Raw genomic sequence first — 13,125 nt, 5'->3', positions numbered from 1 at the left:
ACACTCGACTCAGTTTTAAACTTGTTATCCTCATTTTCTTACTGTTGGTTGTAAATTATTCCCATTGTTCACACTTCCTCAGGACACACTTTTTTTTCTTATTGCACTGCACATCCAACTCTTTTGTCATTTGATGTCCCCTGTCTTTCACTGTATTGTAGACATTTCCTTTTGTGCTTTTCCCGCTCTGCAAATTCAACATCTGTTAATTTCCCAACAGTTTCCACTTGAAATGTTAACTCTCTTTCTCTCTGCATTGGTGTTGCCTGACCTGCTGAGTTTCTCCAGCGTTTTCAGTTTTAACTTGGCTTAATTTGAATGTGGCTTCATCACATTCCCTCTCAATTTTTCGAACATGTTTGTTATATCAATGCGAGATGCCAATCTGAGGCTATGTACTGCGTTAAAGAAAGCACCTCTGAGAATGACTCACTCATCATATCTTCATATTCCTCTGTGCTCTGTGAAGTGTTCAATTGTAGTGACGGGAGAGGAGCAGTGAATAAACTAACCTTAACATGTACAATCAACAGGGCAACGTTGATGCCAAGTCCGCAGTGTAGCTCTAATGTTTTAGCGAGTGTTGCTACACAAAGTACCATGGAGCAACTAAGTAAAAATGTCTTTGTAAAAACTAATTGAAACAGAAAGCAACTACCTTGGATGCAGTTTATGATGAGGAATTCCCCATTGTAGACATTTTAAATTATTTCATTGAGGTATTGCCTCGTGAGCACAGATGTGAAACAGCAATTATTGTTGATGTTTATTTTATAGGTTGTTTAAAGTGCCTTCTATTTCCCTTCACTGCTATAATATTAATATAGAGTAATGAAGGGTCACGTTGTAGAGGCCAAGAATTCTTGCTAGATGAGGAGTCGCCAGTTTAGATCAAGCTTAATTTAGGAAGGTGCAATGATTTGAATAGAGAAACAGCAACAATCTGTCCCCATCTGGCATTCTCAGTTTATGACCTCGTCTCCTTATCTTGATGTTTTATGCAGAATCATTTATCTACATTCCCAGGTTTTTGGCTGTTCTTACTTCATTTATTTTATGACCTTCCAAGGACTTGGTGTCCTCCTTACTTCATCAAGCAAAATGAACTATCCTGTACTTTGCAATATTGACATTCTTTAGCCATTTAAACTCATCAGCACAGCACATGTATTTTTATAATGATTACCCAAAATGGCAAAGTAATTTGCAATCAACAGGCAGACAGTAATTACCTTTCACAAGTAAATCAGACTAACCGACAAGAGCCTGCAGTCACACTGCTGTAGGTAGACTAAAGTGGTTGCTGGGAAGAGATAAAGGTGTTGAATGAACAGGGCAGAAGCTCAATTTCTACATGAGTACTGGTTGAACATTTTGGAACTTTTTAATTGTTTCTCTGGGGAAATGCATGAACATAGATCCAACTTAGTTTAGAAGCAACATGTCCAGCTTCCTGTGGTGCAGGCAGTTTGTCAGGAAATTGTATTTCATTCTCACTTTTGAGCCATACTCTGATAAATAGTGTTTCTTTTCCCTCCTCACGACCTAGGGTGACTTATGAAACTACAAATGGTTATTCCAGGAGCTTTTGTTACTGCAGCATCTGCTTACTTGTTTGCAATCATCTCCCTTCTTCATTTCTTTGCCAGGGTTGTTGATTCTTGACATGGTTCTGAATCCTCTGAGGTTTAACCTGCCTGGCTGGCTCCCATGTAGGCCAGGCTTGGGTGTATGTGTGGGCTGCTCCCATGAGGGGTGCAAAAGCTGAACTGGTCTTGGACCTAACTATCATTCACCTACACATATGCACTTCCTAACTGGGGTCCAGGATGTCTTTTCCTGAACTGGGTGCTGGGATGTCACTTGCAATTCCAAATTTGAGTTGACTTATTGACTTGATAGTCAGATGAACATTATTCCAGCACAAATAGGATTTTTCCTGTGAAATGCCCATCGTAGAGCAAATGAATTGTCGGAATTGACGTACTGCTCTTCATTGCTGAGGTAGCCCTGAGGTAAGCCTTCTCTCAGAAATGCAGAGCTCACTTGTTCATTGTAAAAGATGACCTGGTGCAGCAAACTGTGTGAGATCACCACTCCCCAGAAAATCCAGCCCTTTCTTTCGGACCAACCTCCACAGTAAGGCTAAACACCATATTAAATTTATGGGTAGTATAGTATGGTGAGCCATCAGCTATCCCCCGAGTTGGCGTGAGACACTGTTGTCCTACTCTAGTGTTCCCCGTTCTCCATGGATTTATTTGAAATGTTCAGACCAGATTAAATTGTGTACCATAGAGTCATACAGCACAGAAACAAACCCTTCATTCCAATCAGTCCATGCCGAACATAATCCCGAACTAAATTAACCCCACTTGCCTGCTCCTGGTCTAAATCTTTCCTATTAATATATTTATCTAAATGTCTTTTAAATGCCGTAATTGTTCCCACATCCACCAATTCCTCAGGAAATAAATCCCACATGCTGACCACCCTTTGTATAAAAAATTTTCCCCAATGTCTTTTGCAAGTCTTTTTCTGCTCACCTGAAAAATATGCTCCCGAGTTTTGAAATCCCCACCCTGAGAAAAGACACCCACCATTAACCCTATCTATACCCTTCATAATTTTATAATCGTCTATAAGGTCACCTCTCAACCTCCCGGTGATCCAAGATGGACGATGGGAAAAAAATTGTGACCAAGAGCTGCTCCTTTTTTTTAGGTATTTTAGGTGCTGGAGGTGAGTTCCTTGAATTCTAGGAGCAGTAATTACTGTTTTATATGATGTTGCATTGTTTTGGAACGTTTGGGGGGATGGGGAGAAAGAACAAAACAACGGCACTTTAAAAAGGAGGAAGACAGACAAAGGCAGTGACCACATGATCAGAGAAAGAAACTGACACTACTGTCTGACACAGCAGTGAATCTGCACAGTTACTGCCTTTGCTGTTTGAGTTCAAGTATCTCTGGCTATCTGAATGTGTCAAGGAAAAATTAACAAACAATGAAATTCACAGCTGACCTTGGAGGAATCTGTGTGAGAGAGCTCACAGCACAGGAGCAGATAAGTGCATAGTTTTTAAGTATAACCTTGCTCTAAATCTACAAGAGTGAGTAGAGTGGGTTCTTCCTTGATTATATGTTTTATTGAGATCTGTCTCTTGATTAAATTTTAAAAATATAAAGCATACGTACTAAGTTAGCCTGGAGCAGTGTTTTTAGAGCTGTAAGACTGGGCAATTTTCTGGGTTAGTAGATTGTGAAGGAGCAAAGATGGCCTTCAGTGGAGTGATGTGCTCTTCCTGTCAGATGTAGGAAATAAGGGAGAGTTTCCTTGGTACTGATGATTACGTCTGCAGGAAGTGTCTTCGGTTGCAAATCTTGTCACATTGCATGGATCAATTGGAGCGGCAGTTAGAGGCAACAAGGAATATACAGAAGCTAGGGGGTCTGATAGATGGCAGTTATAGGAAGGGAGCAATGCCACAGATACAGTCAGATAGATGGGTTACCTCCAGGAAAGATAGGAGAGGAGAGGCAGGTAGTGCAGGAGTCTCCTGTAGCCATCAACATCTCAAAAAATTATGCTGTTTTGGAAAAAGTAGGTAGTGATGGACTCTCAGGGGAATGTAGTGTGTGCAGCCAAGTTTCTGGTACTGAGAATGGCTCTAATGTATTGAGGGGTATGTCAGGTTCCAAGCGAACAGATTTTTCTGTGACCAGCAGCGAGAAGTCAGAATGGTGTGTTGCGTCCCTGGTGCCAGGATCAAGAGTATGTCGGAGAGAGTGCAGAATATTCTCAAAGTGGAGAGGGACCAGCAGGAGGTCCTAATGACATAGGAAGGAAAAAGGGAAACTCTGAAGGGAGAATATAGAAAGTTAGGCAGGAATTTAAAAAGGAGGTCCTCGAGGGTAGTAATATCTGGATTACTCCTGGTACTACAAGCTAGTGAGGGTAGGAATAGGAGGATAGAGCAGATGAATGCATGGCTGAAGAGCTGGTGCAGGAAAGAAGGGTTCAAATATTTTGGATCATTGGAATCTCATTTGGTGTAGAAGTGACCTGTATAGGAAGGAGAGGTTACATCTGAATTGGAAGGGGACTAATATACTGATTGGAAGCTAGATAGAGCTGCTCAGGAGTATTTAAATTAGTAAGGGGGGGGGGAATCCCAGGGAAATAGCGAGGAAAGCGATCAATCTGAGACCGGAACAGTCAGGGCAGGGAAGCAGAGAACAAGGTAGGACTGATAAATTAAACAGCATTTATTTCAATGCATGAGGCTTAACAGGGAAGGCAGATGAACTCACAGCATGGTTAGGAACATGGGACTGGGATATCATAGCAGTTATGGAGACATGGCTCAGGGATGGACAGAACTGGCAGTTTAATGTTCCAGGATACAAATGCTATAGGAAGGAAAGAAAGGGGAGAGGGGGGGGGGCTGGTGTTTTTGATAAGGGATAGCATTACGGCTGTACTCGGAAGATATTCCTGGGAATGCATTCAGAGAAGCTATTTGGGTGGAACTGAGAAACAAGAAAAGGATGATCACCTTAGTGGGATTGTATTATAGACCTTCTCTCCCCCCCGCCCCCCCAACAGTCAGTGGGAAATTGAGAAACAAATTTGTAAGGTGATTTCTTTCCAAATATAGACAGGGACTGCCACAGTGTTAAGGTTTGGGTGAAGATTTGTAGCTCGGGTGCTCGTTGTTGTGGTTCTGTTCACCGAGCTGGAAATTTTTGTTGCAAACGTTTCGTCCCCTGTCTAGGTGACATCATCAGTGCTTGGGAGCCTCCTGTGAAGCGCTTCTGTGGTGTTTCCTCCGGCATTTATAGTGGCCTGTCCCTGCCGCTTCCGGTTGTCAGTTTCAGCTGTCTGCTGTAGTGGCCGGTATATTGGGTCCAGGTCTATGTGTTTGTTGATGGAGTTTGTGGATGAGTGCCATGCTTCTAGGAATTCCCTGGCTGTTCTTTGTTTGGCTTGCCCTATAATGGTAGTGATGTCCCAGTCGAATAAACACAGAAATAGAGAAAACACACTAGATCATCAACGCCACACTCACAGGAATCCGATTCACAAGAGAAGAAGAAAAAGATAACCAACTCCCATTCCTAGACGTGATGGTACAGAGAACACCGAATGGAGAATTCACCACAAAGGTATACAGGAAAGCCACACACACAGACCAAATCCTGAACTATGAAAGCAACCACCCCAACACACACAAACGAAGTTGCATCAAGACACTATTCAAAAGGGCCACAACACACTGCAGCACACCAGAACTGCGAAAAGAGGAAGAGGAACACCTGTACAAGGTATTCGCCAAAATCGGATACCCACGCAATTTCATCAACAGATGCCTAAGAGAAAGACAACGGAACGAGGACATGCCGCAACCCAAAGGACTAGCCACACTACCATACATCAGGAGCTTTTCAGAACTGACAGCCAGACTACTACGACCACTAGGACTTATAACAGCACACAAACCAACAGCCACCCTCAGACAACAACTCATCAGAACGAAGGACCCGATACCCAGCATGAGCAAAACTAATGTAGTGTACAAAATCCCATGCAAGGACTGCACAAAACACTATATAGGACAAACAGGAAGACAGCTAACGATCCGCATCCATGAACATCAACTAGCCACGAAACGCCACGACCAGCTATCCTTAGTAGCCACACACGCAGACAACAAGCAACATGAATTCGACTGGGACAACACTACCATTATAGGGCAAGCCAAACAAAGAACAGCCAGGGAATTCCTAGAAGCATGGCACTCATCCACAAACTCCATCAACAAACACATCGACCTGGACCCAATATACCGGCCACTACAGCGGACAGCTGAAACTGACAACTGGAAGCGGCAGGGACAGGCCACTATAAATGCCGGAGGAAACACCACAGAAGCATTTCACAGGAGGCTCCCAAGCACTGAGGATGTCACCTAGACAGGGGACGAAACGTTTGCAACAAAAATTTCCAGCTCAGTGAACAGTGCCCAAAAAAATTTTGTGTTAGTATGTGGATGTACCTACTAGACCAGGTGCAAATCTCGACCTACTCTCGGGAAATAAGGCAAGGCAGGTGATTGAGGTGTCAGTGGGGGAGCACTTTGGGGCCAGCTACCATAATTCTATTAAAATAGTGATGGAAAAGGATGAACCTGATTTAAAAGTTGAAGTTCTAAGTCGGAGGAAGGCTAATTTTGACAGTATTAGCCAAGAAATTTCAAAAGCTGATTGGGGGTAGATGTTCGCAGGTAGAGGGATGGCTGGAAAATGGGAATCCTTCAAAAATGAGATAACGAGAGACCAGAGACCGTATATTCCTGTCGGGGTGAAAGGAAAGGCTGGTAGATGCAGGGAATGTTGGATGACTAGAGTAATTGAGGTTTTGGTTAAGAAAAAGAAAGAAGCATATGTCAGGTACAGACAGCAGAGGTTGAGTGGATCCTCGGAAGAGTACAAAGACAGTAGGGGTATACTTAAGAGGGAAATCAGGAGGGCAAAAAGGGGACATGAGATAGCTTTGGCAAATAGGGTTAAGGAGAATCCAAAGGGATTCTATAAATACATTAAAGACAAAAGGGTAACCTTTTGGAGAGAATATGGCCCCTCAAAGATCAACAAGGCAGCCAATGTGTGGAACCACAGAAGATGGGGCAGATGACACCAAAATTGGAGGTCTAGTGGACAGTGAGGAAGGTTACCTCCGAGTACAACGGGATCTGGAACAGATGGGCCAGTGGGCTGAGGAGTGGCAGATGGAGTTTAATTTAGGTAAATGTGAGGTGCTGGATTAGGGTAAGGCAAATCAGAGCAGGACTTATACACTTAATGGTAAGGTCCTGGAGAGTGTTGCTGAACAAGAAGATCTCGGAATGCAGATTCATAGTTCCTTGAAAGTAGAGTTGCAGGTAGGTAGGATAGTGAAGGTGTTTGATATACTTTCCTTTATTGGTCAGAGCATTGAGTATAGGAGTTGAGAGGTCATCTTTCAGCTGTACAGGACAGTGGTTTAGCCACTTTTGGAATATTACGTGCAATCCTGTCTCACTCCTATTGGAAGGATGTTGTGAAACTTGAAAGAGTTCAGAAAAGGTTTACAAGGATGTTGCCAGGGTTGGAGGATTTGAACTACAGGGAGAGGCTGAACAGGCTGGGGCTGTTTTCCCTGGAGCGTCGGAGGCTGAGGGGTGACCTTATGGAGGTCTATAAAATCATGAGGGAGATGGACAGGGTAAATAGACAAGGTATTTTCCCTGGGGTGGGTGAGTCCAAAACTAGAGCACGTAGGTTTGTTATGACACGGGGTAAACCCTCCTGCTTAATTTAAAATCAGCAAAACAGAAAAGATTTAACCTGTAAAAATCAAGTGACCAAGAACTGTTTAAAGTAAAAATTAACAACTTTATTTCTTAAAGTATAGCAGAGAATAATTAACTAACCACTATTTACAATTTCTTTCCCTAACCTATTCTACAATACTGGTCCGATAAAACTCCAATTAAAATTTACAAAACAACACTTTTTATCTCAAAACCAGGCAGCTATAGGTTGTTGTTTTCGGATCTTCCTGTTTCTTCTTTTCTCCTTGTTAGGAATTTCTGCGTTACAGGTTACTGATCGAAAAGGGACTTTTAAGAGAGATATGTTTTCAAGCCGTCTCTTACATGCTAGCACGCTGTAGATCTCCTTCCAACTGTTCAATTTTCCCCGGTCTTATACTCCAGAGCATCGGATTGTGTCATTGGCTTTTAAGATTGTCAATATACTTGATTCAAACTTGAGTTTGGTATGTTTCAGGTATAATTTAAACTGATTGGCCAAATTCGAATTTATTTTTATCTCCAAGCAATGAACTAATTGAGTGGTTTGACCCCGGATTACATTGTTACCATTTTTGAGTACAATTGGTGCTGGGTCCAGTTGTTCTGCTGCTTTTAACTCTCTTAAAGGTATACCCACATCTTCGTAACAGGTTTAGGGTGAGAGGGGAAAAATTTATAAGGGACGTAAGGGGCAACCTTTTCACGGAGAATGTGGCACGTGTATGGAATGAGCTGCCAGAGGAAGTGGTGGTGGCTTGTATAGTTACAACATTTAAAAGACACATGGGTGAGTTTATGAATAGGAAGGGTTTAGAGGAATATGAGCCAAATGGGCAGCACGGTGGTTCAGTGGTTAGCACTGCTGCCTCACAGCGTCAGGGATCCAGGTTTGATTCCAGCCTCAGGTGACCGTCTGTGTGGAGTTTGCACATTCTCCCTGTGTCTTTGTAGGTTTTCCCCGGGAGCTCCAGTTTCCTCCCACAGTCCAAAGATGTGTTAGGTGAATTGGCCATGCTGACTATCCATAATGTTCAGGGATGTGTAGTTTAGGTGCATTAGTCAGGGAAATTAGTAGTAGGGGAAATGGGTCTGGTTGGGATACTGTCTGGCAGATTGACCTGGGCTTGCTGGGCCAAATAGCCTGTGTCCACACTGTAGGGATTCTATTTATCTATCTTCTATCCATTAAGTTGAGATATCTGGCCGCGTGGATGAGTTGGACCGAAGGGTATGTTTCCATGCTGCACATCTCTATGACTCCTAAGCTCCAGTGAGAAAAGTCCCAGACTATCCAGCCTTTCTTTACAACGAAGCCTTCCATAACCAGCAACAACCTGATAAATCTTTTCTGAAGTCTCTCGAGCTTAATGATAATCTCCCTATAACTGGGCGACCAGAACTGGATCCAGTATTCCAGAAGAGGCCTCACCAATATAAAAGTGAATTGTTGAAGCTTCAGGCCAGCTGATAGCTGCAAGATTGTTAACATTTTAATTCATTACAACAAAAGACTTTAATTTGCTCCTACATTGGAGAAATAACTGCTGGAATCTGTACTGAAAACAACAAATGCTGGAGATCACAGTGAGTCAGACAGCCTCCATGCAGAGAGAACAAACTAACGTTTCAAGTCTAGATGACTCTTCAGAGCTGAAGTGAAGTGTGGAGGGGGCAGCATTTATGCTACAGTGGTGAGGGGGGGGAAGGGGGAAGCAGAGGGGTCGTGGATGTAGAGTGCTGGGGGAGAAAAGGTGTTGATAGTTCAGATTAAAAGATTGGAATATGAGAATGGCAGAGCAATGGGGTGTCTAACTGTCAGACTTGAAAGAAAAAAACAGACCCACTGGGGTGGGGGAAGGGCTGCGAGGACATGGTGACAGAGAATGTAACAAGTAACGCTGAAAGCAAGGGAAGGAATAGGAAGTGGTACACAATTTGAAGGTATTGAACTTAAAGTGCCGAGTCTGAAGGTGAGATGTTCCTCCAGTTTGCGCTGTGATTCACTGGAGCATTGTCAATAGCAAGGACAGATAAGTAGGCATACAAGCAGGGCGCTGTGTTAAAATGACCAGCGACGGGATGGTTGAGATCACGCTTGCACATGGACCAGAGCTGTTCTGCAAAGCAAGTCACCCTGTCTGCGTTTGGTTTCTCCAATATATAAGCAACGCTGGGTGCAGTGAATACCACACACAAGATTGGAGGAGGTACAGGTGAAATGCTGCTTCACCTGGAAAGACTGTTTAGGCCCTTGGAAGGTGGGCAGGGAGGAGGTGAAGGGCCAGGTGTCGATTCTTCTGCGGTTACAGGGGAAGGTGCTATAGGAAGGAGCGTTGATGTTGGTGGTCATGGATTAACTTGTGTGTCCTGAAGGGAGTGATCCCTGTGAAATGGTGGCGGGGGAGTGAGAGCAAGCTGTGTTTGGTGGTAGTGTTCTGCTGGAGTTGTCTGGAGAATGATCCTTTGCGGAGGTTGGTAAAGTGAGGTCAAGTGGGACCCGCTCACACAGTGAGTGAGGGGAAGAGGCAAAGGCAGAAGCACAGGTGATAGGTCGGATGCGGTTGAGGGCCCTGTCAACCACAGTGGGTGGGAAACCAAGGAAATGGAAGAAGTAAGCCATCTTAGCAGCATGTTTTTGGAAGGTTGCATCATTAGAAGAGATCTGACTTGGGAAAAGGAACTGGGAGTTTGGGATGGGTCCTTGCAGAACGTGGGGTGTGAAGAACTGTAGTGAAGGAAGCTATGGGAGTCAATGGCTTTGTAGTGGATAACAATGGACAGTTTATTCCCCGAAATAGAGACAGAGGTCAAGGAAAGGAAGGGAAGTGCTGAAAATGGATGACGCAAAAATTATAGTGGTGAAAATTTGAGGCAAAGTGAACAAATTTGTCAAGGTTCTGGCGGGAGCATGAAGCTGCACTGAAGTCGCCGTTGATGTATCGACAAAAGCGGGAAGGGGTCAGTTTAGGTCTGGAACAAGGATTGTTCTACAGACCCCATAAAGAGGCAGGGCATAACTGGGACCCATGTGGGTGCTCCTTTGACTTGGCAGGTGTGAGATGAATTAAAGGAGAAATTGTTCAGTGAAAGAACAAGTTCATCCAGGCAGAGGAGAGTGAAGGTGGTTAGGGATTGTTTAGGCCTTTGGTCGAGGAAGAAGCCGAGAGCTCTCAGACCGTCCAGTTGAGGAATGGAGGGAGAGAGGGATTGGACATCCGTGGTGAACAGGACGCAGTGAGGCCAGCGAACTGGACATTATCCGTGTGGTGGAGGGTATCAGAGGAATCGCGGATGTAGGTGGGCAGGGTCTGGATAAGTGGAGAGAGGATGGAGTCAAGGTAGGAGGAAATAAGCTCAGTGGGACAGGAACAGGCTGATACAATGGGCCTATCGGGGCAGTCTAGTTTGTGGATTTTGGGAAGGAGGTGGAAGCGGCTGTCTGAGCTTGGGAGACTACTAGGTTGGAGGCAGTGAGGGGGGGGGGGGGGGTGGAAGATCTCCAGAGGTAATGAGGTTGGTGATACCCCTAGCAACAATGGCTTGATGTTCAGATATGGGGGTCGTGGATTGGGGGAAGACGTCTCCAAGAGCTGGTGTTGAGCCTCTGCAAGGTACAGATCAATGCACCAGACTACATGGAACTGCCTTTGCCAGTCGGTTTGATAACCAAGTTAGGGTTGAACCTGGGAGAGGGAAGTGCAGCAGCCTTGGGCAACTGTCTGTGTGGCGTTTGCACAGTTGGTTATCAAACCGACTGGCAAAGGCAGTTCCATGTAGTCTGGTGCATTGATCTGTCTGCATAGGTTTCCTCCCACAATTCAAAGATGTACAGGTAGGATGAATTGGCCACACTAAATTGCCCATAGTGTTCAAGGATGTGTGGGCTAGGTGCATTAGTCAGGGGTAAATGTAGGATAATAGGATAGGGAAATGGGTCTGGGTGGGTTACTCTTCAGAGAGTCGATGTGGACATGTTGGGCCGAAGGGTCTCTTTCCACACTGTAGGGTTTCTAAAAAAAAATTTCAGAACGAGACAGACTAGGTGAGGAGAGCAGAGAAACTGAGATAGCTGACGCGAAGATTGTAGTTTTCAATGGAGAGATCGAGGGCATGTAAGAGGCCGGGAGGTGGGTGAAGGGATCAGTAGAATGGAGGGGCGTGGTGGGGGCAGAGGGGTGGGTGGCAGGGAAATGAGACTGCCTGAAGAAATGGAGGCGGTGGAAAAACAGTTCAACATTATGGTCAACCTGAAATTCATTAATTTGGGGTATAAGGGTATGAAGTTGAGTCCATTGTATTTCTACCATGGCTTTTGCAAACTCAATATATACTAAACTTTTCTGTCTTAGATGAAACAACTTTTGAAGTGAAGTCACTATTGTAATGGAATTGTGGGAACCAAAATGTAGTGAGCGTTAGTGAGATGACGATGAACAGAAACTTTGATTTTTCTTGTTCATGGTGTCAGTGATAGATAGTAGGACGTTGGTGAGAAAACACATTCAGGTGGTGCCATGGGATCTTCTATGTAACGTGAACATTTTGATTCAGAACCACCATCTCTGAAAGATGACACTGCCCTCAGTACAGCATTGGGGTATCTGCCAGGTTTATGTGGTGGGGATTTCCAGAGTAGGCCTTTTACTGGTTTTAAATCAGAGTTGCTTCTTTAGCTATCTATGTATTTCCAATTTTTCCTTCTCTATCTTAGAATTCCAACTTTACTGACTGTGAATCTCTCACATTTTTAAGCATGTTAGATAAATTGGTGCTGGACAGACTCACTCTGCAGAGAGAGGAAAACAAAATTAATGTTTCGAGCCCAATATCCCCAGCTTCCAAACTATTTTGCTTTTATTATTTGCATAAATTAGTGTGTTTGTCCCTGATGGTGGATTTATCACAGTTACTGAATGCAAGACTGCTGGTTCTACCTATAAAAGTAGTGTTCCTAAATGAGTGAATCTTGTTTAGCTGTACTTGACTCACTTCACACTCAACTATATTATTGGTCAGTATGAAAGTTAACTCGCTGAGCTGAAAGGTTTGTTTTCAGATGTTTCGTCACCATACTAGGTAACATCATCAGTGAGAGTCTCTAATGAAGTTTCACCAGAAACTCTTATTGATGATGTTACCTAGTATGGTGACAAAACATCTGTAAACAAACCTTCCAGCTCAGCGAGCTAACTTACATACTGATCATCAACCTGAGCTACAAATCTTCTCAAAAATCACTGTTATTGATCATTGTTAATGTTTCATCCTCATCACAGGTTCTCTCTGGCGATACTGTCGAGCTAGTATGTCGTTGTCGAGTTACCTGCCGCCTCTTTGTGATCCAAAGGATGGTCACCTGCTCATGGATGGAGGCTATATCAATAATCTACCAGGTACATTTGAATGAGCTTTATAAAGAGAAAGATGAAATTATGTTTTTATATCATAGTTCATGACTATCAAATGTTCTGAAAAGCTTTACAGTCAATGGAGTGCATTTTTTTTCCCAAAGAATAGTCTGCTCCAGGTCCTCTGAGGTTGTAAGCTAGGAATACCACAGTAAACTCACCACCTGTCCACCAGGCGGCACAGTGACTCAGTGGTTAGCACTGCTGCGTCACAGCGCCAGGGTCCCAGGTTCGATTCCAGCCTCGGGCGACTGTCTATGTGGAGTTTGCACATTCTCCCCGTGTCTGCGTGGATTTCCTCCGGGTGCTCCAGTTTCCTCCCACAGTCCAAAGAATTGGCCATGCTAAATTGTCCATAGT

At 44.0% G+C, this 13,125-nt stretch overlaps 1 protein-coding gene across 4 annotated transcripts in view; it reads left to right on the top strand.

Moving 5' to 3' along the window:
• Positions 1-13,125, top strand: part of pnpla7b (patatin-like phospholipase domain containing 7b) — a 354,731-nt gene that overhangs the window by 298,473 nt on the left and 43,133 nt on the right. For all 4 annotated transcript variants that reach the window (XM_043719901.2, XM_043719899.2, XM_043719900.2 and 1 more), the window contains one exon: positions 12,634-12,750. In XM_043719901.2, coding sequence (XP_043575836.2) covers positions 12,634-12,750 — 117 coding nt within the window. The remainder of the gene's footprint in view (positions 1-12,633; positions 12,751-13,125) is intronic.

The sequence above is a fragment of the Chiloscyllium plagiosum genome, unplaced genomic scaffold, assembly GCF_037043375.1.
Source record: "Chiloscyllium plagiosum isolate Xiang-an unplaced genomic scaffold, Cpla_swu_hap1 HiC_scaffold_21, whole genome shotgun sequence".
In the NCBI taxonomy this organism is placed as follows: domain Eukaryota; kingdom Metazoa; phylum Chordata; class Chondrichthyes; order Orectolobiformes; family Hemiscylliidae; genus Chiloscyllium; species Chiloscyllium plagiosum.
Note: the sequence above shows the minus strand (reverse complement) of the source record. Positions and strands in the feature narration are given on the sequence as shown.